Genomic DNA, 27,067 nt, shown 5'->3' with positions numbered 1-27,067 from the left:
AAACGGCTCCTCGGGAGGTTCCTGCCGCAGGAAGGGCCCAGCCCCGCGGCTCAGCCGGGATCTGCGCTGCTGCCGGATCCGGCACGGCCTCCCCGGGCACAGGGATGGGGACCCCGTTAGGGGGGTCCCATGGGAGCTGCCGTGCCCTGGGTTTTGCCTCCACCCACCCCAGGGAGTCCCACGGTGCTGGTGGGCACAGCCCAAATCTTTCCGGCACCAGCATGGCGGGGGAAAGGACAACTGGAGAGGCTGAAACCGGTGGGGGAGCAGGTGGGAAGGAAAATTGGGCAGGGAGAAAAGGGAAGGGTCCCCCCACCACCCTGCAAAACCCCTGAGGATGGAGAACAGGCAGGGGGATGGAGGACAGAGGAAAAGGGACAGGCACCATCCCCGTTCCCAACCCTCCTCCCGTAGAGACGTCGTGTCAGGTTGAAGCTGTGATCTGGCCCCTGCTGCAGAGAAGGAAACCCAAAACCAGCTTCACTAGTTGTTAAATAAACTTTATTTTTGCACGGGGAGGGGTTAAAGGAAAAATAAAATTTCTCCCGAGGATGAGCAGCAGCAGGGGGGAGGAGCAGCCCGTGGCTCTCCCACGGCGCTGGGTGGGCTCTCTGAGCGGGAGATGCTCGGGGTGCCCACGGCCCCCCGGGCGCGCAGGTCCCTAAAGGCACAAGTGTCACTTTGTCCCCTCCCTGCGCGGCTCTGTCACCCCGGAGCAGCCCAGCTTGTGCAAAACCCCCCACGTAAAAAAATACCGGTTTTTCAGTATCGAACATCTTAAAAAACTAGAGCTCTGATCAACGTCAGTTTTCCACATCCTCGATTGGAAATCTGGACTGACACCCGGGAAGGCTGCTGGGTTCCACCGGGAGGGGACATTGGCACTAGGAGGGTGGCGGGGAGCAGCACCTGGTTAGTGTGAGGAGGGTTGGACCTTTCCACATGCCCTGCTCAGCCCTGAGTGGGCAGAGGGTCCCACAGGACCAGAGCCCCCATCCCACACTGTCCCTATCCCCAGGGAAGGGCGGGGTGCAGGATGGGCTCCCGGGCAGGGGGTCTGTGCTGTGCCCCTCCTGCCATCCCCATCCCCTGGGGCTCCTCCGGCTGGATGAGAAGCCGAGGGCAGCGCTGAGGTCGGTGCTGGGGCTAAAGGCTGGGCTCTGTGCTGGCCTCCAGCCGCTGCTGGTACCGCTGCCGGCGCTCACAGCGCGGGCACGACGCGGCCCGGGCTTGGCAGTCCCGGTGGAAGACGGTTTTGCACTCGCTGCACCTGGGAAGACAGGGAAAAAAAAACACCCACTGTGTTGGTAACACCAGAGCAAACACCAAACTCCTCCTCCCAACCAAAGCAGGCATCACTTCCCTGTCCTGGGGTTCTCTGAGCCCCAGCCTGGCTCTGGTTCTGGCTCAGGAGGAGCCTTGAGTGCAGGAGCAGCAGCTGCTCGAGCAAAACACCCACCCCCGAGCCGGAAGGAGCGTCGTGGGTGCCGCCGGCAGCTGCCAGTGTGGGAGAGAGACCCAGTGAGGTGTGAGCTGAGGTTTGTGTCCTGCTCTCACAGCGGGGACAGTGCTGAGCAAAGCTTGGAAGGTGTGACAACCACCCCAGGAACAACGAGCCCCGTGACAGCGACCCTGAGACACCAAACCCTGGACACTGACCCCTTGTCACCGATCTCGTCCCCACTACAAGGGCTGAGCTCAATTTTTGGGTTGTGATCCCTAGCTCCCCAGTGGCAGCAAAATGCTGCTGAGCCACATGCCAGCGGGGCAGCTGGATTTATCTTTCGGTGTGCAAATACCTGGTGCACAATCCATGTGTGAACAGCACCAGACACCTTAATTCCCCAAAGGACCCGTGGGAGCAGAGCAGCGAAACACCCGGCAGCGTCAGCAAAGGGACCGTGACATCACAGCCGGGATCAAATCCTGCTCCTGACAGGAGCTGCAAACCCTGAGGGACTCGGGAGAGGGAAAGACTTGTGCGTGTCGGGAGGGATTGGGAACGGGAGATATGCCTTTCCCCACTGGAATACAATTCTATGTGGCCTCTCCAGGTTAGCAGCGGTGGTGGCTGCTCCCCGGGGATGGGAGGGGTGGGATTTGGGAAGCCGGGGCTGGTTCCCAGGAGAGGTGACATCTCCTGCCTCCACCTGCCCGAGCCCCGGCGCAGGAAGCGTCCGAGCTGCGAGAGCGGGTCCCGCTCCCGGGAAGGAGGGAGGGGGGTCATTGTTAGAGGTGTTGCAGACACATCCTGCAGCGAGTGCCGGTGTGAGCCCGGGGCGGGCAGAGGGGCAGGAAGCCGGGTTTAGCTCCGCGAGGACGGCGGTCGAGCCGCTTTCCTGCTGCACAACCTCCTCCTCCTCCTCCGTCGGGTGGAAAAAGAAAGACGTCTAACCAACTTCAGAGCTCGGCTTTGCGGGGCACGAGACCTCCAGCCGCCTGCCAGCCAGCTCAGCCACACATGCCGGCGCTTTCCAGAGCCTGGCTGCTCTTTTTCCAGGGAAAACAGGCCCCCTGGGGGTGTTGTTTTCTCGATAATGAGCTCGCTGCTGTCGCTGCAGCAGGGAGGGGAGTGAGCAGTGCTGCTCAGCCACCACGGAAATACAGCCACGAAACGCAGGGCACCCACGGATCCTTCCTATCCCTGGTATTTTCTGCAGGTTCTGGGAGCTGCTGCTCACTTTTAGGGATTGCCAGGCAAAGTGAGGTCGTGCAGACCATCAGCCTGTGAAATCTCTCTGCCAGGATTGTGCTCAGTGCCAAATAGGATATGACAAGACAAGAGGAAATGGCCTCAAGTTGCCCCAGGGGAGGTTTAGGTTGATTTTAGGGAAAATTTCTTCAGGAAAAGGGTTGTCCAGCTCCGGCACAGGTTGCCCAGGGCAGTGTTGGAGTCTCCCCCATCCTGGAGGGGGTCCTAAAAGCTGTGTGGATGTGGCATTTGGGGACATGGTTTAGTGGTGGCCTTGGCAGTGCTGGGGAATGGTTGGACTGGATGATCTCAGGGGGCTTTTCCAACCGGAACAATTACATGACTCTATGAAATAACCATGGAGATGTGGATCTCTCTCCACCTAAAATGGAGCAGGCTCCTGGGCTGGAAGGGTTGGATGCTGACTTCTTCAGCAAACCCTGATGGTGGTGGGGATAAACCCTGCTCTACCACCCTCCCCCTGTCCCTGATTCCAAGTTCTGTCCAGCTGCTGCATCCCAAGCGACAGCCGACCCTGCTGCAGGGCAGGTCCCTGCCTGTGAGGGATGGGAGCTCTTTGGGCAGAGGGAAAATCCCAGTGAGAGCCACTGACACCCCTGTCCTGCTGGGAACATCCTCAGCCTCCTCCCAGCACATCTCACAGCGCTGCCCATTTGGCTCTTTGTTGCCCAGAGAGGCTGTGGCTGCCCCTGGATCCCTGGAAGTGTCCAAGGCCAGGTTGGACGGGGCTTGGAGCAACCTGGGCTGGTGGAAGGTGTCCCTGCCTGTGTCAAGGGGGTGGAACTGGATGTTCTCTAAGGTCCCTTCCAACCCAAACCATTCTAGGATTCTATGAAATCCATGTCCAGGCACCTTTCCTCCCCTCCCTGGCTGTAGACAGGGGTAGGACAGTCCCACTGCTGCTTCCCCTTCCCTCCTGCAGCCCCTGGAAGGGGCCAGGCTGAATCTGAACGGGAGGTGAGTGAGGCAGAGGCACCTTCCTCCTGCTGCTCCTCCTCCTCCCTCTCCAGCCCTTTCAGCTGCCCACCAAGGCCTTTGCAGGCTGACAGCAAGGTGCTGGTGGCTCTGCATCTTCAATGTGCAAAAGCCTTGGCGACATCCTGGCTCTGTGAGGACGGTCCCATGAGGACATGGGCACCACAAGGATACACAACCACATCAGAGCCATTCCCAGTTCAACCCCGAGGCCACGTGCCTGGGAAGTGCAGACCCCCCCAGAGGGACCCTCTGGGTCCCTCTGGGGGGGTCTGCACTTCCCAGGCACGTGGTAGAAGCCAGGCGTGCCCCTGGGGTGTCCTGGCTGCAGGGGGGACAGAGGGGAGGCTCACCTGGTGGTGGTGTCGAACTCGAAGGGGAAGATGATGTCGCTGCCGTTGCAGATCTGGCAGATGAAGCCGCGCTGGGTGCACAGGTCGCAGCTGTAGACGTGGTGGGAGGCGAACTGCAGCAGGGACTGCAGGAAGGTCTCAAAGACGCCGTCGGCGATCTGTGGGAGTCAGTGGGGGGGGTCAGTGCGCTCCTGGAGAAGGGGTTTGGGGCTGGGTTGCACCCGTTCTTGGAGCTGCCACGCGAAGGCAAGGCTGTCCTCCCAAAAAACAACCCGACCCCAGAACACTGAGAGCAGCACCCACAACCCGCCAGGATGGGGCTCCTGGCTTTGGAATCACTGAAAAAATCCAACTGTTGGAAAACTCCTGCTGAAGAAGCACCACGTGGTGTCTCCACGGACCTTGGGGTGTGTTCACCAGCAAAACCCCTATGACAAGGCCAGGCTGGACAGGGCTTGGAGCAACCTGGGCTAGTGGAAGGTGTCCCTGCCTGTGGCAGAGGGTGGGACTGGATGGTCTTTAAGGTCCCTTCCAACCCAAACCACTCTTGTGATTCTGTGACCATGCAAAACTCTCACCTGCCTTAGATCAGCAACACTGTATTTGTGGGGACACTCCAAGAGGTAATGCCTGTGATCAAGCCTGCAAAGAAGCACAAAGAAAAGGGGGTAGATGGTTTGCACCCTATCTCCAACAGCTCTGGAGCAAGGAGGTGCCTGGACAATGCAGATTCCTGAAGAAAACCACTGCAGAGCCTATTCTCCTATTGTGCCACACATCCCAAATCCTGCCACTGGAAATCGTGTGAGAGCATTTCAAAGCAGGGAGGGGAAAAAAAAGAAAATAAATATCTCATCTATTTTCCCAGGTGTTTCCTGTCCAGCCAGAAGCTCCTCGGCCAGGAAGGTGTTTCCTGAGTCACAGCTCAGTGTGCTGACACAGACAACAGACGGACAACTCCTTAGGGCAGATGATAATGGAGTGAAAAACCAGCCTGTGCCTTTGCCTTGGCAGCACTGCTCTGACAGGGGGTGAGGAGGAGAACCAGGAGGCCACGGGGGTGCAAAGAGCGGGGAATGTCACCCAGAAAGGGACCTCACCGCTTGCTCAGCTCCTTCAGGGCGCCGCTGCGGCACATGATGAGGTAATCCCCCAGCAGCTTCAGCTGCTCCCTGCTCCGCAGGATCCGCCTCATCCTCTCCACGTGCTCGTAGAGGCTCTCGTTGACCAGCTTCAGGTCGATCAGGGGCTGGTTACAGATCTGGGACAGGAACTTCAGGGCCTGCTTGCACACCTGGGGCACACAAGAGAGGGGACAGGTGGGCACGGGCTGAGGAGAGGCTGGGAGAGGGGTCTGGGGTGGGCACCTCCACCCCAGGGAATGCCCAGATGGACATTCAGGGAGCGTAGGCAGATGCCGGAGCGTTCCCCTGCTCCCTGCACGGGCCCAGCCCAAGACTCACCCCTCGTTTGGTGAGGTCCCAGTTGTGGATGAGGCGGGAGGGAATCACCGTCTCGTCATCCCGGTGGCAGCTGTCGCAATAGTAGAGCCCGGAGAAGGCGCAGAGCTTGGGCTTGGCGAAGGAGAAGCCGATCTGCCTGGAGCAGCCTGAGGGGAGCAGGGAATGACAGGGGGACCTGAGCCTGCACCCATCACTGCCAGGACGGGGAGAAACTTTTGGGAGCAGGGAATGGAACAAGGAGGTTTTGGGAAGGGTGGGGGATCAGCTGAAGCACTTGTAGGATGTTCAGTGTGACGTTTCCCAGGGTCTTCCCCATGGATTCAAGACCATGATGGTCCAACAGGCACCACTTCACTTTTTCTCCATAAAAAGAAGGCTGGACAATCCCTGAATCCGCTTTTATCCATCAAGTGGTTCAACTGTTTGGGTTGGTTGATTTTTTTAGGAAAAGTGAATTCTGGAAATAAATCCCACCTGCTGCCCCATCACCTCCACCAGTGGCTTTGCTCTCTTTTACCTTCACTCAGCCCTTTTCTTTCCTGCTGCCATACAGGGTCCCAAAACCTCCTCTTCCAGGGATGAAGTTAGGATGGATTAACCCCAAATCCCCTTTATTATTGTAGTGGGGAATCCAGTTTGGCTTTTGACACCACATCTGTCACACTCTGGGGTGGCTGGAGCTCATCCCTCAAAAACATTCATGGAGATCATGTGCTGCTTTCTGAAGTTATAATGAAACCCAGCTTTTATTGCTCATTACCCTGAGATGGAAGGGAACACATCCCAGGCTGGGAGTGGGGTGAAAGCAGGGCAGGCAGATCCTTAAAGAAAACCTACACATAAAAACTGGAAATTTGCCTTTTTGGCTTGTTGCTTCCATCTGTTGGGAGGTGGAAGATGCAGGACAGAGCCTGGAGGGAAAGGCAGAGACCAAATAGACCGGAAAAAAGAATATATATGAAAAAAAGGAGAGAGATTAAAAGGAAAAAACCCCAACCTGCTGGAGGGTACAAGAAATATAATTGAGGCAGGAGAGAAATCTGAAATTTAATTAACTTAGTGAGGTAAAGAGCAAATTACACCTCCTGTGAAGGTCAGTGAGGGTGCCACCAGCATTGCCCCGTGTGCCGAGAGGCGTCAGGGGAAGGGTAAATGATTGTTTTGCAAAATCAGCTCGTCACACCCATTGCAATCCCCGCTCCTGTGCTGCCTTACCGGAAAAACTGCTCTTGATTGCACTTTCCCCACAGGCTGCGGCCTCAAAATGCCCAGGAAGAGAGTCCTGGGCCTGTGGTCCAGCTAAGGTTGCTTCAATCCCAGTTCCCAGCTGTCTGTACCAAAGGCACCTTAAAAGGGAGCCCAGCAGCATCCCAGTGGGAGCTGGGCAGGGTGGGATGGTGGTTGTGCCCACAGGACATCACAGGTGCCACCAGCTGGGGATGTGAATCTCCACTGAGAGGCTTTAGTGGTTTGTATGGGGAAACCAGAGAAGCTGTGGCTGCCCCATCCAAGGTGTGTCCAAGGTCAGGTTGGACGGGGCTTGGAGCAACCTGAGCTAGTGGAAGGTGACCCTGCCCTTACAGGGGGTGGAATGAGATGGTCTTTCAGATCCTTTCCGATCCAAACCAAACTGTACCTGCACAGATGAAGCTCTGAGAGTCCAGGCCCTTCTCCATGGGGATGGCCACCAGGTACTGCAGCAAGAAGCCGTTTTCCTTCACGATGTTCTTCAGGACGACCTGGGAGTGCCCGTCCAAGCTCCCGCCCAGTGTCAGCGCCTCCTCTGCGCTCTCCAGGTAGGCCATGAGGGCCCTTCGGACCAACAGCCTCCAGGAGGCTGCTTCCTCTGCGTTCTCAGCCTGCAGCTTCAGCACAGCCTTGGAGGTGATCACCTTGAAGAACGCGGGACCCCCCAGGCTGGTGTCCGGGAGGATGTCCTGGATGGTCTCTATGCCGTAACTGTTGCTTAGAATTTTGTCACTGTTCCTGATTTTAAAGCACTTCAGAGTTTCGAGGGACAGGGAAAAAATGAAAGGGACCCAGGTTTTGTCCACGTCCATGTACAGAACAGCCTCTTTTATCGCATCCAGCTCCGGCTGGTGGGCTGGAGTCCAGTCCAAGCTGTTCCCGGGCGCGTCGCTGCCCTGGGGAGCAGCGGAGTCACCCTGGGCGGGCTGGGCTTCCCCTCCATCCTCGGCACACTCCAGAGTCTCCCACTCCTCCTCCTCCAGCTGCGGCCGGCACTTGTGCAGCGCCTCTCGGATCCTGTCCAGCCAGTCCTCGGCCTCGTCCCGAGAAGGGGCTCGCAGGTAGAGCCTCTTGCCCAGGAACACCAGCTCGAAGCGGCCGTCCGAGTGCGTCAGCGCCAGGGACTCGCAGCGCAGCAGGGAGTGGCTCTCCACGCAGATCCGGTCCTCGTGGTCCAGGAAGAGCCGGAGCTCCAGCGGCGACAGCTCGCAGAAGAACTCCTTCCAGATCCCCATGGCCCCCCTCCGCTCCAGGCTGCCCAGCTTCAGGAGCCCTCGGAAAGGGTTGGAAAGACCTGGGGGGGAGAGGGGGAGAAGATGTCTCAGATTAACTGGAGAGAGAGAGAGAAAAGCCAAGGGGGCTCAAAGCAAGCAACCCAGAGGCATGGCAGCTTGGAGAGCCTGTCCTGGAGGATGGCGGGATGGGGCAGGAGTTGGCAGGACCTCGGTCTCCACCATTTGTCCACCTGCATTTGGGTTTTGAGGCTGAGAATCAGTGGGATGGCACAAAGAAAAGGTGTCCTGAGGGTGGACAAACCCTCTCCCCCTAAAGCCAGAGCCATCAGGGGCTCAGCAATGCCTTGGGAAGCTGCTCCATTGTCTCCTGTGGCTCTCAGTGCTGCCACCAGCTCACACCACCCAGCAGCTGCTTCCCAAAGAGCCCATCACGACCCAGAACAATCCCTGAGCACTGCCCAGGGCAGGCCCTGGGAGGAAGCAGGAGGTGGCACGTACCCATCTGCCGGCGGTGCACCACACTGAAGCCCTTTTGCTCCCGTTCTGGGGACATTTTGGGTTTCCCACTCTCCGAGGAGGGCACTGAGAGCCTCTCCAGGTCAAGGGCACTGATGAGCCCCGGGGCCAGCCCCTCGCTGTCCCCCTCGGGCCCGAAGCCGTTGGTGTCGGCCGTGCTCCCGCTGCTCTCTCCCGGGGAAGGTCTGTAGAAATCATCCTCTGAGATCCAGCTTTTTCTCTTCTGTTAAAAAAATTAAATATATTCATTATCAACCTTATCGAACGCCCTGTGCCCCTCAAACACACACAAGTCCACCAAGATCCCTCCTTGGGGGCTGCTCCTGCACAGACCAAATTCCAGGCACTGATGTGTGGGATCCAGTGGGAGGTTCCTCTGCCCATGGCAGGGGACTGGAACAAGATGGGCTTTAAGGTTCCTTCCAACCCAAACCATTCCATGACTCTCTGCTGGCCATTCCCAGGAGGATGGCTCCCCCTGCTCCCTCCAGTCAGGGAATGTTCCATGGGACTGGGCAAACAGCTGGGAAATACTGGGATTCTATCCTGGTGGGATTAAAAAATGCAAAATCAATCAGTTCTCTCCTCCTAAAATCACTGTGGAGGGAGAGCACATTCCCTGCAGTGACCACAGGCATTTGGAGTGTTCTGATGGAGGGTGTTCCAGGAGGAGCAGAGATGAGGGGGGAGACAGAGAAGATGTCCAGGATGGCTCACTAACACCCAGCCTGAGCCATGCAGGGGAAAAAATAAAGCAGGGAAGGCAAAAGAAACCTTTGTCTGCTATGTAAAGTAAGGGGACGAGACTTATAGGCAGAAGAAAATGTGGCTGTAACTTCTCCAGGAGTTCTCCTGGCTACAAGAATCATTAAGGTTGGAAAAGCCCTCCAAGATCATCAAGTCCAACCTGTGACCGATTCCCCTTTGTCAACCAGACCAGAGCATTGAGTGCCATGTCCAGTCATTCCTTGGACACCTCCAGGAATGGGGATTCCATCACCTCCCTGGGCAGCCCTTTCCAAAGCCTGACAACCCTTTCAATGAAGAAATTCCTCCTGAAAGGAACAAGGTTGTGGGACAAGGTCCCTTAACAAACAGCAGTAGGAAAAAACCCAGCCCAGTGCCCTGGCACAAGGGAGCAGCATCCCTGCACTCAGGGCTGCATCCCACCGGGAATGTCCTCTCAACTTCCCTTCCCAGCTTTCCGAGAGCCTTTTATCCTGAATAACAAAGTAAGTGGCAGCACAAGAGCTGTCACCACCCCGTGGCAGGATCATGGAGGGGTGGTGGTGGTGGTGCAGCTCCTGCAGCTCCCGGATTACTCCCGGGGCAGGAATGCAGGTTGCTCCATGAGTCATGGGAGAGCAGGGGGAATTTCCTGTTGACACAGTATGTTATACATAGATTAGGTCAGACTGGCTCAAGGCCACGAGGAAGCAGCGGAAACGGGATAAGCGGGAGGGAACTGAAAGGAGCAGAGAGCAGGAATGGTTTGGGGGGGTACAAGGTACGTCTTAACCTCACCAGGGTGGAAAGGATGGGAACCAGGATGGGAACAATGGGAACCAGGATGGAAAAGTCAGTAACAAATCAGACAGAGGAGGAGGTTGTTCAAAGAGTTTCCCAAAAGCAAAAGCGAGTGGATGTGGATCAGCTCCGTGGTGGCAGCAGGGGAAATCCGCCACTGCTCAAGCCCAACCCCCGGGAATGCCATCCTGCTCTGGGAACAGATGTGCTGCAGGAGGGTTTTTCCGCCGGGAAACCACTTTGTTTCCTGTCCAGTCAACCCCTTTCCTCCTCTTACATGGACCAAAAGGAAGCAAAGTCCCCATGAGAACCTCGATTCCGGGGCTGTTTTATCTCCTGCACACAGCCCATGGCGAGATTTGTGTGAGAGCTCATCCCTCTCCAGATATCCTTAACAAACTTCCTGCTGCAGCCGCTCCTGGAGAGGGATGACTGACAGGCCAGGCAGGGCTTCAAAGGCTTTGGTGTCTCTTTTACCAGAGAACAGAGACTTTGATCCAGTTTCTCCCAGAGCAGCTGCATGGATACTACTCCAGAGAGTCCAGGAAGATGCTTGTGGAGTGGGAAGCATCACTGGAAACCAGAAGATGGGAGTTTGGAGAAATCCATCCCTGGAAGTGTTAAATGCCAGGTTGGGTGGGCTTGGAGCAACCTGGTCTAGAGGAAAGTGTCCCTGCCCATGGCAGGGGGTCAGAACTGGATGATCTTTAAGGTCCCTTCCAACCTAAACTATTCTGGGATTCCCTAATTCTGTGAAACTGCTGCCTACTCAGAAACCCTCATGAGTTTTGTTTATCCTTTTCCATTGGGTCGGGGAGCAAAACACCAAGGAGATGGGAAGGGAAGGAGCTGTAAGACCTACCGGACAGCCCAGCAGCGGAGAGAGCAGGTACTCGGCCGCGGGACTCCGGACTGCCAGGCTGCCCTCGCCGCTGCCGCTCTCTCCTCTGCTCGGACCATCCCTCCGTGGGGCTGGAACGCTGGCTGTGCCACCAGCATCTCCATCCTCATGGCTGGTGGGTGCTGTGTCACCTGTTGGAGCCGAGCTGTCGGTGCCGGGGGGTGGTTCCTGGTGCGCTCCGGGGGTCGGTGCTAGGGAGCCGGTGGGCGGCCGAGGGGAGCAGCCCAGCACATTGGGCACCAGCCGTCCCTCTGGGCTCAGCCTGGCTTTGCTGAACTCGGACAACACCCTTGAAAGGGAAAAAGGATTGGTCTGAGTGCAGCTGCCAACGGCCAAAACCTGTAAAACCCCCCGGTTGTTGTAAATTATAACTGTGAAGAAAGGGCTCGGCAGCACTGCCGGCCTCCATGGGCTGGCAGCACGGCGTGGCTGGAAAATCCCAACAATGCCAGCAGAAAAATGTGGGATTTGTGCCCCACAGAGCAGTGTCAGCCCCATGGCACGGCAGCAGGACCCTGCCTGCAATGGGAGCATTCCCCAGTTACACACATTTGAAGGGGTTTGATTTGATGGGTGCAGGGAGTGCTGGGTGCTCCCACAGCCCCAGTCCCACCTACGGCTCCTGGATGTGAATCCAGCCTTGCACCACGTGCCAAATTTCAACTGTTTTCGTTAATGAGCAGTTAATAGTGGAGTCTGGCCAGAGGAGTGGTTGTTCCCTTCACTGCTTCCACTTCACTGCCAACCCCAGAATTAAACCAGCCCAGGATTAAAACTTGAAACAGCATCTCCATCACGAGTTTAATCCAATCAAGGCAGGTTTTTCCATGACTACTGGAAGATGCAAAATCCTGGAAGTAGGGAATGATGCTGTTATAGATGGGGCAGCATGGCCTGCAGCTCTAAACCCTCCTGAAGACCTTCACTGGGAAGAGGCATCACCCCAAGGCTGGGCTCCCTCAGAGTCACATTTTAAAGGTGGCACGGAAAATATTTACTGACTACTCAGAGCTTATATAACCCTGGAAATCTTTGTGCTGGATGCTTGGCAGGAATAAATCACAAGGATGACAAACCAACAACCTCCCTCCTCTGAATGATCTGCAGAAGCTGCAAATTATAACCCTCCCTGTGACCAAACTCATTTCTTTCCCCTCACGGAAAGCCCTGGAGCAACCCCCAGCATGCACCAGGGAGATGTGACATTCCTGAAACCAGGGAGCAGCATTTTTCTGACGTTTCTGCCCTGCTAAAGAGGACACACACACACTTCAGTGGCCACGAGCTCATTTGCAGTGGCAGCAGGGGCTCAGCGAGCTCTGCTGAGCGGTTCATAAAAACAATGAAGGCCCTTTCCAGGAGGGGAAAAAAAATAACTCATGAAAAAAAACCAGGGAGAAAGGCTTCCTTCTTATAGAGAGAAAATAACAAGAGCCTGGAGAGGGTTAAAAACCCCTCTGGAGAGGAGAGCTGGGGCAGGACTCACTCTTGCAGTGACCTGTCCAGGTCCTCGGCGGTGGCCGTGCCCAGGTCGGAGTCGCAGGACAGCGGCTCCTCGCCGCGCTCGGGGCTGCGGGTGCAGGGAGCCGGTGGGACGCTGTCGGAGCCCAGGCTGGAGGAGAGCTGGGACGAGCTGGTGGTGTTCAGGCTCAGCGAGGATGACGTGAGCTTGATCTTGCTGCCCGCTTTGCCGATGGGCAGCGCCGAGGGCTGGATCTCGATCTCGTCCGACCCTGACGACTGCGAGATGGAGCCCAGCGACGCTTTCCTGCGGGGCTCGGATGTGAGCGGCTCCAGCAGCTCCGAGACGGGACACAGGCCCGACAGGGACAGAGGGGTGATGGTCCACTCGTTCAGAACTGCTGATTTATAGGACAGCTCGAAGGTTAGGGACGATAAACCCTGCAAGTAGCAGAGGAGAAACTCGCACTCCTCGGGATCCAGGAGCAGCGCGGGCGCTTGGTAGTACTCGGAGAGCCGGGAGCGATCCCGCAGGAGCAGCTTCAAGTAACACTCCATGAGCCCATCATTCAGTGCCAGCCTCAGCCAGGCACGGCAGCGACCCACGTCTGTGTTGATAAACATGAGCTGTTCCAGCTCCGAGACAATATTCCTGGGAAAAAGGAGGACAGAGAACAGAATGTGAGTGGCTCCATTTAGGGTCCATCACGGGGCACAGGAGAAGCAAAGCCTCCATCAGGAACTGCCCAACCTGCTCTGCTATGGGGAGTTTAGAAGCTGGGATAAAACAGGCTGCGGAAAATCTCTTTCCTTCGTGGAAAATGTGGTTTGCCATGGAGAAAAATAGCTCCTGAATGCCCCAAAGCTAAATATGTTGGTTAGGACTCAAGGCAGCCCTTGGGTGCCTTGGCTTCTTCTCCTCTCTCTGGCTGGAGGCATCTCCCACCCATTGCTTGCCCTGGACCAAGGATGCAGAGGGAGCAATTCCTGCTGTCCCTGCACATTAGTGGGGTTTGTGCTGGCTGGATACTCCTTGGTGACAACCACGTGTCTAAATCCTTACTTCAAATTTAAAAGCAGCCAAAACACAGTGAAAACTGCTGTGGCAGCCCCAGAAAAACAACCTGGCTTGGGTTGAGCTCCTCAAGCAATCTCAGCCTCTGGAATTCAACTGTTCTTCCCTAAAATCCAACAGCGACACCACGGTCCCTGATCCTGCCTGCTCCCAGCTCACACCGGCACCAGAGACTCCTCAAAAACCAGGGCAAAAGTTTTGTAAGACTTCTTTTTTAATGTCTCTTAAGACAGAAGAAAAAAACCTTCAAAGGGTACAAAAATATCCCCTGTAGAATCTGAAAGAATTATTTTCATCCGCTCTTTCATAATTCAGGAGTCGGTGATGGAGCTGGATGAGGCTTTCAGAACGATTTGTGTGTGGGCTGTTATTTACTGTGGGAGAACTTAGCTTAGGGAGTGGCTCAGAAAAACCCCAGTAAATAGTAGTCACCCAGAAAGACCTCCTCAAAGGCTGGCTGGGATGTGGGGGAACAGGGCCAACCAGCCCCAGTAGATCCAGGTCAGGAGAGAGATCAGATCCCTGCATGTGCATGCCATAACCGGCTGCTGCCGGACACCACTGCAGTCACTGGGGTTCCACGGGGGACCTGGAACCCCCACACACAGCCTGGCACCCAAAAATAAATAAGAAAGGGGTGTGTCTTCACAATTTCATCCCTCCACTGTTTGGGGACATCAGTTCACCTCCAGCACACGCTGAGGGGGGCCATAGGGGGCCCAGCCCCTCTCGGCACTGCAGGGGCTTCTCTCTCCTACCTCCAACCCCCTGGGCAGCCCCCAAACCCCTGTGAGAGTGTCTCTTCCCCAAACTGAACGGACTGAGCATGCAGGATGGGGTGGAGATGCATTGAGCCATCCTGCTGTCCACCATTCCCTGAATTTTACTGCCCCAAAGACAAGGGCTAAACGCGAGCGTGCAAACCCCTTTCGGCAGCAACAGGCACTCACCGATGGGTGATGCTCTTCAGCAGGCCCCAAAAGACTGGTTGGGGAAGGGGTCCTCGACCCCCTGATTTCTTCCCTTTCCCCCCACTCTGTGCCTTGATGTGCTTGGCCTTCAGCCCATACACAAAAACAGCTTCCAGGGCGCTGCAGAGCGTGTTGGCGTTGCCGTCATCGCTGGTGACGACGGCGTCCGAGCTCACGTACTGCTTCTGCAGAGCCTTGATGGCATTCACCAGCTGCTTCTTGATCAGCTGAAAGGCAGGAGGTGTGTGTTTGGATCACAGAAAGAAAATGATTAGCAAGGATTTAGTGTAAAAAGGGCTCAAAAGCAGCAAGGCTCGCTCACAGCAAAGCATCACGCGATTCCTGCCTCATCCTCTGCAGTGGCTGAACTGGGAGCATTGTAGCTGAACTGGTCAAGCTGGGGACTCACACTCTCGGCATTACGGTTCATTTAGCTTATTTCGTTTAAAAAATAATAATTAATGCAGTGTGGTGGTGTTTCAGAGCTGGGGCTGCCTCTGGAGCGCGTGGTGCTTCCTCTGCAGGCAGCAAATGGCTTAAGGGGGTAGGGAAGGCACTTTCTTGAGGGAAATGAGAGGATTAAGTAAGTGTGGGTGAGAAAGGAGAAGCTCAGAGGAGGGAACAGAGCCCCTGAGCTCGTGCAGGTCAGCCCAAGCAGCATGTGACATGTGACACGCTGACGGGTCCCACCAGCAGAAATCAAAGCCATCGACCTTGCCGGCTGTGCTGGTTAAACCTCAGGCACTGCTGGGGATGGGCCCCCAAAACAGAGGGGTTTGGAAGGACACGGGGGTTCAGCTGCTGCCTTTGAAGAGACTCAGCAGGTTCTGAAGCTGGAACCTGGGGAATTTTACCTTCCAGCAGCTTTGCTTCCCTCTCCCACCAGTCAAAAGCGGGAAGTTCAGTGAATTTAACAATTTTACGCTGGTGGAGACGATTTTTTTTCTTCATGCAGCTGAGCCTGGGTGTCTCAACGCACCTTATTTCAAATCCAGGTTGTGTTTCCAAGCAGGCACTTGGAAAACACCACAAATTCCTCTGGGGCCCCACCATGTTTCAGCATCAGGCAGCATTCCAGGCAAACACTGAACATTCCCTGACCAGGGCTTGCGCAGATTTTGATTTGAGCCTGGGTTGGCTGCACAAACCCATATTAAATTTCCAGCCTAGGATATTTTTTTCAGCATCTAAATAAGATTTCCAGCAGCTGGAGCTCAAGGACAACAGTGGGGGGGAGTGTGTCCCTTATTGGGGTGCTGTTTTCCAGCTGCCCCCCCTGTCTGCTGGCCCAAGGAAGGAGCACCACGGGTTGAGAGGATTAAAGAGTGCAAATGATTTTATCAGTCACACACAGAGCCATCCTGCTGTGGGATGAATTAAACACTCAGGTTTAACAGCTGCCATTGATATTGTTAAACGTGTTTAAACTCCCAAAGAGTTTGGCTGAAGAGACTCCCAAACTGGGGGGGGGACAACACCCCTTCACCCAGGTATCAGGGCTGAGCACCTTCCCTGCCCCACGTGGGGTCTTGCAAAGGCCTGGTGTGACTTAACCCACACACATCTTATTTCCTTTAATCCCCCTGCCCAGACAAACCATCCCAATCCCAACATAAACCATCCCAGTCCCAGCTGGCAGCACCCACAAGTCCCACCACGTCCCCAGCAGTGACTGGAGCTGCACTGGGCAGTACCTGGAGCTATGTGGGGAGCACTGGGGGTGGGGTCTGGCTCACCTGTATGGCTTCCTTGGGATCATCAGGGTGGCTGGAATGCATCTCCACTGCTGCTACCGCTCCTGGTGCCGGGTGCTGCCTTCACATCTCACCTGGGGATGAGGAGGAGATGTCTGAGCACCCAGTGGGGTTACACCCGACTCACCCGCCAGGTGAAGGGCTTCTGGTGCCACACAAAAGGGGTGGATCATGCACTGAGGAATTCTGCAGGTGCTCATGGCCAGGATGCTGCTGGATCCGAGCTGGCAGTGAGCTGCGACCTCGTGAAAAGGCACAAAACTTTCCAGGGACCGGGAGAGTTTTGGGCAAAACAGAGCACGGCCAAGAGACTGGAGGGAGTAATTAACCCCTGCAGGCAGCCCCCAGGCTGGGTGAGCTGCCAGGCAGGTCCAGCCAGCGGCACCACACGCAGGGCCAGGGACTGCTGCCCTTCTCCCTGTGCCACCCACAATGCCTGAGCCTGAAGGACGGCACCCAAAAACCACGGGAGTGGCATGAGGTGGCCTGGACAGGGGGGTGCCACCCCCCAGCAGGCTGTGGGGAGATGTGAAGAAGAGGAGGAGCAGCAATGCTGCTGCCCAACCCAGCTGGGACAGACCCTCTAGGCACAGAGCTGTCTGGGAAGATGGGAAGGAATCACGGAATCCCAGAACGGCTTGGGTTGGAAGGGACGTTATGGATCATCCAATTTCACTCCCTGCCATGGGCAGGGACACCTTCCACTAGTTCAGGTTGCTCCAAGCCCCCTCCAACCTGGCCTTGGGTGCTTCCAGGGATCCAGAGGCAGCCACAGCTTCTCTGTGCAACCTGTGCCAGGGCCTCACCACCCTCACGAGTAAGAATTTCTTCCCAATATCCAATCTGAATCTCCTCTTTTAGTTTAAACCCATTCCCCCTTTTTTGTCACTCTCCACCTGTTTTCATAAGCCACTTAAAGCACTGGAAGGCTGCAGGTTCTCCATGAGGCAGATAAACCCCAGGACTTTCCCCCTCTGGGGGTTGCAGATGCCAGGGCTGCTCTGAGGCTTTGGTGGGAGACAGAGAAAAATCAGTGCCTTCCCATTATGGGAAACCCTGGAAAACCAGATGTGAGCAGGCAGTGGCAGCCTGGCCGGGTCACCTGCCACTGCAAGGGGTTTGCAGACAACAAGGGACCTTTGGCTTCTGGCTCTTGGCTTCCTGCCCTGTTCCTCTCTGGGAGACATTTGCCAAAACCGAGCTGTGCCTGGAGCCCCTGAGAGCAGAGCACGTGGCTGCCAGAGGGACACCCATGGCACAGCTGGATCCCTGACCAAACACCATGGATGCCAGCATGGAAAAGGGTCCAAGAGCTGCTCCAGCACCTGCTACTGCCTGAAGTTTCCTAAGGATGTGAGAGGCTGCAGGAGGAATTTATTCACAGAATTCCAGAATGGTTTGGGTTGGAAGGGACCTTAAGGATCATCCAATTCCACCCTCTGCCATGGGCAGGGACACCTTCCACCAGCCCAGGTTGCTCCAAGCCCTATGCTTTGGAGATGCCCCTGGCAGACAATGGCCTTGGAATGGGCATCGATGTTTTAGGTTTTATTTCCAAGCCAACACAAAAATCCCAGAGCTTTCCCTGAGCAGAGTTGATGACATCAACCTGCCCCTCTCCTGCCAAGCCTGGGCAGAACTGTGCTACACTGAGCAGCTCCTACATGGCCATGGCCAGTCCCAAGGGCAGTGGTGGTCCAAATCCAGAGCAGTTTCAACCCAGAGCAGCCCAAATCCAGAGCAATCTAAATCTGGAGCAGCCAAACCAAGAGCAGCCCCTGCAGGTACCCCACCAGCCAGACCTGCTGGAAGCAGCAGGACAAGAGCTCTTTGGGGCCAAACCCTGGATTGATCCTCAGTGTTTCCAGAGTTCACAGGCCATTTCAGAGAAAAGGAAACTGTTTTCGCCACAACTTGTCATAAGATTTCCTCCCTTTGGGTTGCAACACAGAAATGGGAGAGTGCAGGGATTACAGGGAAGTTGACCTCTGGCTCAGAGGCTCCTGGGGGGTTTGGGGAGCGAGGGAACCCCTAAGTGGCAGCAGTGGTTGGTGAGGACAGCAGGGAGCCATCGCCATCTCTGCCCTCCATCCAGGAGGCTCTGGCTCTTTGGGGCTGGACAACCCCTTCCCCTTTTCCCACCACATCCTGCTACACCCTGTGAACAAGAGACACATCCCACCTGAGACACCGAGGGTGGGAGAAGACCCGAGGGTGGGCATAGAGTGGCATTTCTCATGCCCAGAGAGGCAGCACAGGTGTTTCAGCTCCAGCACTGCAGCCACCACCCCTTGCTCTTGGCATCCGCCACCCTGCCATCCTGAGCCGGTCACAGGGAAAGGGGTGACACCTCGCCTAAGTTTTACAAAGCAAGTGTTAGTCCCCCAAAAGTCATGTTCCTGTGCCAGCAGCACCTCTCCCACCAACTGCAGGAGGCGAGACACTGAGGACACCCACTGCCTCCCCCACAGCACTCTCCACTCCCACCGCGACCAGTCCGACCAGTTCGTTCCAGCGCCACGAATCCACGCGGCACCACTTAACGTTGGGACAACATTTTCCTGAATAATGAGTGCAAGGAACCGGCTCCAAGGTGGATTTCATCCAAGACTCGTGTTGGGAGGAAATTGGGGAACACGGGGAAGTCGGATTGGCAGCCCTGGCATTGGCTCTAGAAGGGACCAGGGGGCTCTGGAGCAGATCCTGGACAGCCACGGCTGTTCCTTGTGATCTTGAAAGCTTAAGAGACGGGACGGACGTGCAAACACAGACAAGGCCATCTACAGCAGAGAAAACCCATGAGGTTTCCCAGCAGCCACCACCCCCGCAGCTCGAGCGAGAAATCAAACAAGTGAGGAACAGCCCCGGAGAAGGAGTTTGACCTACCGAGGAGGAGAGACAGTGGCGCAAGGGCAGAGCTGCTGCTTTCCCAAACTGCTGCAAAACAGCCAGATTCTTTGGGATTCCTGCTGGAATCTATCAAGCTTCGTGGCAGCAGAGGCAGAGCCCCCCGTCCCAGAGCTCGGCTCCTCGGTGTCCCAAGCAGCAAGTTATAAATAAACAGCAGGTCACTGCCTGTGCTCAGCGGGTGGAAAACAACAGCCCACGACGGCGGCGTGAGCCGGTGACTCAAGGCCTGGACACGGGGCCAGTCATTATCCAAGCACGAGGGCTGTGCCTGTCACCTTCTGCCCCAGGACAAGGGGGCTCTGACGGGATGGTGGGTCCAAGGGCTGGTGTGGTGACAACCCTGTCCTCCCACACAGCTCCTGCATTCCACCCCAGCCACGCTAAACACACAAGCTGAGCCCAGGCAGAAGAGGCAGCCTGGGAGCTGGCATGGCTGGTGGGGTATCCTCCAAGGGGTGGAGGATAAAACCCCTTGGAAACAGGTTGGCAAGGCTCAGGGCAGGACAGGACACCTTCATGGTCTAACTTTGGCTCCTTCCCTGCACCCAGCCTGGCCTGAGGCAGCGCTGCTGCGATTCCCAGAGCAGGAACACAGACCTGGCACGAGGAACAGGTCCATCACCCCACCCTCATCCCCACGGAACCATCTCCTCGCAGCTCACAAACCTGCTGGTGGCCAGGGAAGCGTCATCACCGATGAACCCGCCGAGTTCTGCCCTGCAGGAGCTCAGGAGCAGCTGGGACAGGAGGAGCAGCCACGGAGATCCCAGCCTGGATGGTGACACTGTGCTTCCCAACACTCCAAGCCAGGAATTCCCTTCAACCTGTTGCCTACTCCTGCACCAGGCTACGATTTGCTGGAGCCGGAGTTGATTTTCCGAGGGAGCCGCCGTGCAGGGGCAAAGCGGGTCCTGAAACCCCCAGCGCGTCGAGGCGAGGTGTTCCCAGATTTAATACTCCCAGTTTTCGTGTCCCTTCGGATTCCCGGTGCTGCAGTTTCCCAGCTGGTTTTCCCGGTGCCATCCGGCACGGCGTGGGGTTGGCATCCGTCGGGATGGGAGATGGGGGGGGGGTCACTGGAAGGGAAGGTAACAAGGAAACGACTTTTTAAACTCTGTGTTTTCACAAGAACTACCCAGAGCTGGTCATTTTCGGTGAAAAAAACGTTGTTTATTGAGGATGGAATGCCTGATAAACCAAGGAAAGCTGCAGGGATCCCACAGGCAGTGGGATCTCGGGCTGGTGGGGAACAGGCCGAGAGGTTTGGGGTGTCAGTGCTGCTGGAAGAGGATTGAGGACCAGGCACCAGCCTGCTGTGGGACCCCAGGGAAGGGTGCCCCTGACCTGCTGCCACCCCACGCTAACCCTGACCTGCGTGGGGCCTGGCACGGGGGGCTGCGGGTCTGGGGGTGTTGGGTGGGGGGACATTGGACCCTGCCCAGGGAGGTGCAGGCAGGGCTGGTGTGGGGAAGGGTCAGTGGCCATGGGAAGCTGGAGGGGGACAGCGTTCGCTTGCACCACTCTGCGCCCCCCCACTCTGCACCCCATCAGACACCTCATCACCCTGTACCCTACGGCCCCCACCACCTGCACCCCTCGTCAGACCCCTCATTACCCTGCACCCCCTGTCAGACCCCCATCACCTGCACCCCCTGTCAGACCCCCATCACCTGCACCCCCTGTCAGACCCCCATCACCTGCACCCCCTGTCAGACCCCCATCACCTGCACTCCCTGTCAGACCCCTCACTCTGTGCCCCCATCGCTCCGTACCCCTTGTCAGACCCCCATCACCCCGTACCCCTGATCAGACCCCCACTCCCCGCACGCCCCGTCAGCACCGCACGGGCCCTGCCCTGCCCTGCACCCCACGGACACCCAGCACCCCGACCCCCCTCAGGCCATGCCAGACCCCCCTCTCACCGCCCCCCGTGTCCCCCCCCCTCACCGGCTCCGCGCCTCCGCCCGGGGAACCCGGAAATGCCGGGAGCGCGCACGTCCCGCCCCTCGTGACGTCATCGCGCAGTCGGGCCACGCCCCTTTCCCTTCCCGCGGGCAGCGCGCGGGGGCGCGCGTGGATCCCGGGACGGGGACAGCGTGGAATGTCCCGAGCTGGGAGGGACCGCACGGACCGTCCGCTCCGACCCCCGGCCCTGCACGGACACCCCAGCAACGCCCCCCGGCCAAACCCTCCTGCAGCTCTGGCAGCCTTGGGGCTGTGCCCACTGCCCTGGGGAGCCTGTTCAGTGCCCAACCACCCTCTGGGGGAAGAACCTTTCCCTGAGATCCAACCCGACCCTCCCTGGCACAGCTCCAGCCCTTCCCTGGGGGCTGTCCCTGCTCACCCAGAGCAGAAATCAGAGCTGCCCCTCCACTGCCCTTCGGGAGGATGTTGAAAACCCCACTGAGGTCTGACCTCAGTCCACTCTTCTCCTGCTGAACAAACCAAGTGACCTCAACCTCCTCATAGGGCTTCCTCTCAAGGCCTTTTATCATCCTCATGGCCTCCTTTGAATGCTAATATTTAACGTCTTCTTTTATATTTTGCCCCCCCAAACTGCCCCAATGTTGCAGGTGAGGCCGCCCCAGGGCAGAGCAGAGCAGGACAATCCCTTCCCTCTGGGCCTGATGCACCCCAGGACAGGGTTGGCTCTCCTGGCTGCCAGGGCACTGCTGACTCAAGGCCAACTGGCACCCACCAGGACCCCCAGGGCCCTTTCCCGCAGCTGCTCTCCAGCCTCTCATTGCCCAGTCTGTACACACACAGAAATAGCCCCCCCAACCACCTTCCCCCTTCCCCCACGCTCACAGGACACTCTGCACAAACCCAGGATTTATTGGGAAAGTCATTCCAAACTGGGATAGAAACAACAGCTGAACACAAGGGGCAGTGGGGGGGATCCTGCCACACATGCAGACCACTTGGGACGTCACAGCCCAAAGGGCTCCTGAGGCTCTGGGGGTCCCAGGACATCTGAACCCCCATTCCCAGGTCCCAGGGAGGCTCCTCAGGGTGCCCTGAGCACGGCAGCCGCCTGCAGCATCCTCCTCTGCAGAGAGGGGTCACGGAGTCAGCGGGCCAGATTTTGGGGCAGGGCAGTGTCCAGGCAGGAGCATCTTGTGTCTGGGTAAAGGCATTTCCTTAGGCTTCTTCCACTGTTGTCTGCAGGAGCAGCAGCAGCGTCTGCGGAGTCACTTGAGTTGCACTCAGGTCCCTGCGATGCATTTCTAAGAGCACATTCAATTTTCAGTGACATTCACAGAACTCTGCTCTGAGAGCAAGCACAGACCCCTGATGGAGTGTGGGGGTGCTGGCAGAGGGATCTGCCTAATCCCAGACAAGTGATTCAAGACCTGACAGTCCTTCTGCTTTGCAGAATAAATTTATTTTTTGCTTCTTAAGTGTGTTATCCTAGAAGCATTACCACCATTTCAGATTGTCTCAGTCTCGTCCAGAGGCATGTCCATCCCAGAACCAGATGACTTTGGATCAGTTGGATAGGAGAAGCTTCCTGCAGCTTCTCACAGAAGCCAGACCTGTTGCCCCCATCCCTGAAGTGTTGAAGGCCAGACTGGAGGGGACTTGGAGTAAACTGGTTTAGTGGAAGGTGCCTCTGCCCATGGAAGGGGCAGGGGGGACTGGAGGAGCCTTAAGGCCCCTTCCAAGCCAATCCATTCCAGGATTCCATGGTTTTATGGCTCTGTCACAGACATTTGGTACTAGACTTGCCTGAACTGCAGTCCTGCTGTGATTGTCTGACATGGCACCACCACTGTGACATCAGCATCACCACTGTGACATCAGCATCACCACTGTGACACGAACACCACCGAGGCAACCCCTTCTTTCTGCATCCCAGGCGACTCCAGCCAGTCGTGGTTCGCCATGGACTTGCTGAGACGTGTCGTGCGTGCTCTGCTCCTGCTGGCCCTGCTGCTGGCAGTGACTCCCTCCCCAGGAGAGTCCAAGGAGCTCTGCCCGCACCCCTGCCGCTGCCAGAGGCGTGGACTGCTGGACTGCCGCCACGCCGGCCTGGCCACCGTGCCCCCGGCCACCCGCCGACGGGCCCTCACCACCCTGTGAGTGCTGGCTGCCCCACAGACCCTCCAGCTCGGGGGGTTGTGCTGCAGTGTGAGGGTGGAGACAGGCTGGCCAAGCTCTGCCTTCTCCAGGCAAATCCCACTTCCAGCTCAGCAGCCAAATGGGCAGGGGAAGGGGTTTTCCTCAGGGGTAACGGTGTCTGTTGTTTCTTTGCAGAGATTTCACTGGCAACTCGATTACTACTTTTGGTAAAGAGGCATGGAAGGAATACCCCTGGACTGAGACTCTGTAAGTGCCCTGCAGCATTTCAGATGTCAGGAGCTGGGGTGTTTTCCATCCTTTTGTCTGGTTTTGGAGCAGCAGCACCACAGACCTTGTTCCCAAGTGAATTCAAAGTCGGGCTGCTCCGCAAGGAGGGCTGTGAATCCCCAGGCCTTCCCAGGATGCCAAGAAATGCCGTGAGCTGTGTCCCAGGCACGGCACCGTCCCGTGTCTGTCTCCCCAGGGATCAGGCTCTGCTCAGCTCCAGCAGCCAGGAGCAAGGGCCTGCTGGCCACGAGTGGGGACGATCCCTGCAGTGACCACAGGAGCTGATTCAGGAAAGCTGCTGCAGGCGATTTTCCCAGGAAGGTTCCATTTCCTCCTGTTGAGCAGCTGCTGTAACCTTGTCCCTTTGTGTCATTGCAGAGTCCTCAGGGACAATGAGCTGCAGGCAGTGAAGAGCCATTCCCTGGAGGGGCTGTTCCTGCTGAAGAACCTGTAAGCACTGTCCCCTGCCCACCATGGGGGCTGCTGCCTCCCCCTCCCTTGGGGCCCTGCTGCTCAGCCCACCCCTGGGCAAGTGGGCTTTGTCCTTCAGGGTTCCAGGGTTCCAGGGTGCAAATGCAAGTAAAAAGGACAGTGCCAATGGAATTAACGTTTTGTGTTCTAATTGTACCAGGGACTTGTCTGGCAATAGGATCCATTTGATTGAGGAAGGTGCTTTTGAGCCATTGCCTTTCTTGAGGCTTCTGTGAGTCATGAGAGTTTCTTTGTGGTGTATTTCGTGAAGTCTTTATGTTTAGAACCCTTTCTGTGTTAGAAAATGCTCCTGTTTGCAGCACAGTCACTAAATGTCCCCTGGTAAAAACACATTTCCTACAAACAGATCCTACTTTGTCCAGCATCCTGTAGGAGAGACCTGATTGATTTCTGTGATCCTCTCTTTCCCAGAAACCTCAGTGGGAATGGCCTCACACAGATCCACAGCGGCACTTTCCAGGCATGGCACGGGATGCAGTTTCTAGAGGAGCTGTAAGTGGGACAGGGTGTAAAGGCCCATCAGAGCGAGACCCGGCAGGGACAGTGGGGCAGAGTCTGCCCTGTGTAAAGTGCTGAATCCCACTGTGGATGTCAGCCAGGGAGCACCGGGAGTCTGCAGCCGGAAAGCCCCTTTCCCTTGACCTGCTGCTCTTCTCCAGGGCTTCCTTGAACCAGCCAGGCCATCCCCCCATGCCCTGACCCACAGAGCTCATGGCCTTCCCATCACCCCTCACAGCTCTCTGTTGTTTTGTCAGGATCCTAAGCCACAACCCCTGGCTGTGATTGCTGACACAGCATTCTTCAAGCTGCCTTCAGTCAACTATCTGTAAGTTTTGACTGCTCTGGAGCAGATCAAGAGAGGTCTTTGTGTCTCTTGAGTGGCCTGTTCAAAGTAAAGCAGAGATCCAGGAGCAAATCTCACTCTTCTCCCAGCCTGTTTGTGCTGGAGGCACAAATGTCCCTGGCACTGGCACAACAAGCCCCATCAGTTCTGGTGTGTCCTCAGCTGCAAAGCACCCAGGGAGCTGGGACAGAAACTTCCAGAAAGGAGAGGCCATCCAGGTCTGGGGCCATGGAGTGGCCAGAGGGCTCTGGGAATACTCCAGTCCTGCCTGAGCACTTGGGGCAGCAGTCCTGGGCTCCTGCCTCCTTCAGGGAGTGGAGCTGCCCCCAGGGAAGAGCAGGAGGAGGGTTTTGAGTTGGAGAATCCTTTCTGTTGGCATCTGTGTGCCAGGAGAGCTGCAGGCTCCCCTCCTGATCACAACCCCATAGTTTGGATGGGTCTTGAATCGCTTGTCTTGGATTAGGCAGAGGTGGATCCCTCTGCCAGCACCCCCACACTCCATCAGGGGCCTGGGCTTGCCCTCAGAGCAGAGTTCTGGGAATGTCACTGAGAATTGAATGTGGTCTTTGAAATGCTCGCAGGGACCTGAGTGCAACTCAAGTGACTCCGCAGACGTTGCTGCTGCTCCTGCAGACAACAGTGCACTTGGAAACACTGTGAGTGTGTGGGACTGAGTCCCAGCCACCAGCAGAGCCTCAGTGCTGAGACAGAGGGCCTGCCTGGGATACAAACCCGCCTGCCACAAAATCAGAAGAACCCCAGTAGGCTTTAGGGTTGCTGTTGACTCCTGGGAACCTCCCAAATTCACCAGCTCCGAGGCAGAATTTCAAAGGGGGGTTTAGATCACAACAGGTGTGTTTCCCTGTCACAAGGTATTCTGGGAGCAGTTCCACTTTCAAAGGAAAAATCAGGTTTTTGATGTTTTGGGATTCACATGAGGGAAGTTTTCCAGAGCTGTGGCAGACATGGGTGCACATCCCCGAGGCCTTATCTGTGTGTGGCCCCAGATGGACTCAGAGACATGGATTGGGATGCTGGGTTTTCCTCCAATGAATAACCTCTTGTCTTTAGCAAAGTGCCCAGTGATGTGGCCTGCTGCCTCTGCCAGGAGCATCCCAGCACCGAGACCCCGTGCAGGACCATCCAGTTCCTCTGTGAGAACCTGTGCAGCACCAGCACTGCCCAGTGTGGTGGTAGGTGTCCTGCTGATGTTGGTGTAGCCTCAAATGTGCCCAGTTCCCTCCAGCTTGAGGAGATGCTGCAGCACGGTCCCAAATAGGGGGAATTCCTGATCTCCCCTTGGAGGAGACTTGGAATGAGCATGGGTTGGAAAGTTCACTGTGATTACCCATATCTTGTGTGTCAAGCACTGTGTGGATAAGGAAGAGCTCGCTGGGCTAAACAAACACACGAGCTCCAAGCCAGCCTGTGCATGCAGCCAAGGAAAGCAGGCCTGCCCCGTGCCCTTCCCAGGCACTGCTTAGAACCCCCAGTTTCCCCTGAGAACCTCCCGAGCCTTCCCAGTGCCACCATACCTTGGCCAGTCCCAGCTCAGGGGCCACAGGGGTCCCAGACACAGCACACACGTGGCCAAAGGGTGCAGCAGTGTTTGTGTTGCTCTGGCATGGTGACGTGGGCCCCAACCTGCCTCAAACCCACAGTGGGAACCCCAAGACCCAGAAGGAGCATGGATGCCCCTTGCCAGGCTCTGCAGGCTCTGTGTCACCTCCCTGCCCAGGTGCAGGAGAGAGAGCAGGAGCCCCAATGTGCTTTGTGGGGCGTTAGATGAACACCAAACACTGTCAGTGCCTCATCAGCCTCTGTGCTGATCTTTAGTCTGGGGTCTCTCTCTCTTCACTGGCTCCTGCAGACTCTGGGAGTGATCAACCACCCCACCCAGCCATTGACCCAACCCAGGCACAACCTGCAGCTCCTGCTCCAGGTGAATTCCACAACCCTGTGTCAGGGTTGATTCTGCTTTCCAGGCTCACTGGGAGTTCAAAAGCTTTCTGGTGAATTTAGCAACTCAGCACTGGCTCACCTGGAGCTGTGGGAGAGTCTCCAACAGCAAACCCATTTCCCCAGGATGTTTCACTCCCACCCAAACAGAGCCCCGGGAGACAGCAGGAAAGAAACATCTCCTGTTCTGCCCTGAGGGGACAGTTGGAGTGATTTAAGGAGTCTTCTCCCCTCCCCAACACATCCACCACTCCCCTCACCCGCTCCCTTGTCTCAGAGAGGAGCTCCTGCTGCTCGGGGTAAACCCCTGCCCTGTGGTT

At 56.7% G+C, this 27,067-nt stretch overlaps 1 protein-coding gene across 2 annotated transcripts; it reads right to left on the bottom strand.

Moving 5' to 3' along the window:
- Positions 1 to 484: 484 nt before the first annotated feature.
- Positions 485 to 21,115, bottom strand: PLEKHM1 (pleckstrin homology and RUN domain containing M1). 2 transcript variants are annotated; one of them, XM_050334761.1, is made up of 13 exons: positions 21,050 to 21,115; positions 19,769 to 20,178; positions 16,175 to 16,266; positions 14,418 to 14,665; positions 12,418 to 13,044; positions 10,893 to 11,220; positions 8,486 to 8,726; positions 7,141 to 8,046; positions 5,505 to 5,650; positions 5,142 to 5,335; positions 4,620 to 4,683; positions 4,042 to 4,199; positions 485 to 1,270 (listed from the first exon to the last, which is right to left on the bottom strand). In XM_050334761.1, exons 3-13 carry the CDS (start codon positions 16,214 to 16,216, stop codon positions 1,147 to 1,149), a joined length of 3,078 nt encoding a protein of 1,025 aa, XP_050190718.1. In that variant the 5' UTR covers positions 16,217 to 16,266; positions 19,769 to 20,178; positions 21,050 to 21,115; the 3' UTR covers positions 485 to 1,146. The 2 variants fall into 2 exon arrangements, with proteins under 2 accessions (XP_050190718.1, XP_050190719.1); XM_050334762.1 differs by lacking the exons at positions 19,769 to 20,178; positions 21,050 to 21,115 and adding an exon at positions 19,079 to 19,595.
- Between the last annotated feature and the right edge of the window lie 5,952 nt (positions 21,116 to 27,067).

This window comes from Myiozetetes cayanensis, unplaced genomic scaffold (assembly GCF_022539395.1).
Source record: "Myiozetetes cayanensis isolate MyiCay16 unplaced genomic scaffold, myiCay2020 scf58, whole genome shotgun sequence".
Lineage (NCBI taxonomy): Eukaryota > Metazoa > Chordata > Aves > Passeriformes > Tyrannidae > Myiozetetes > Myiozetetes cayanensis.
Note: the sequence above shows the minus strand (reverse complement) of the source record. Positions and strands in the feature narration are given on the sequence as shown.

Coding starts and splice junctions, on each gene's coding strand:
- PLEKHM1 (XM_050334761.1), bottom strand. CDS start 16,216: ATGCATTCCAGCCACCCTGATGATCCCAAGGAAGCCATACAG. Junction 8,727..10,892: donor CTCCGCTGCTGGGCTGTCCG/GTAGGTCTTACA, acceptor TTTTTTTAACAG/AAGAGAAAAAGCTGGATCTC. Junction 5,651..7,140: donor TCAGAGCTTCATCTGTGCAG/GTACAGTTTGGT, acceptor TGCTCCCCTCAG/GCTGCTCCAGGCAGATCGGC.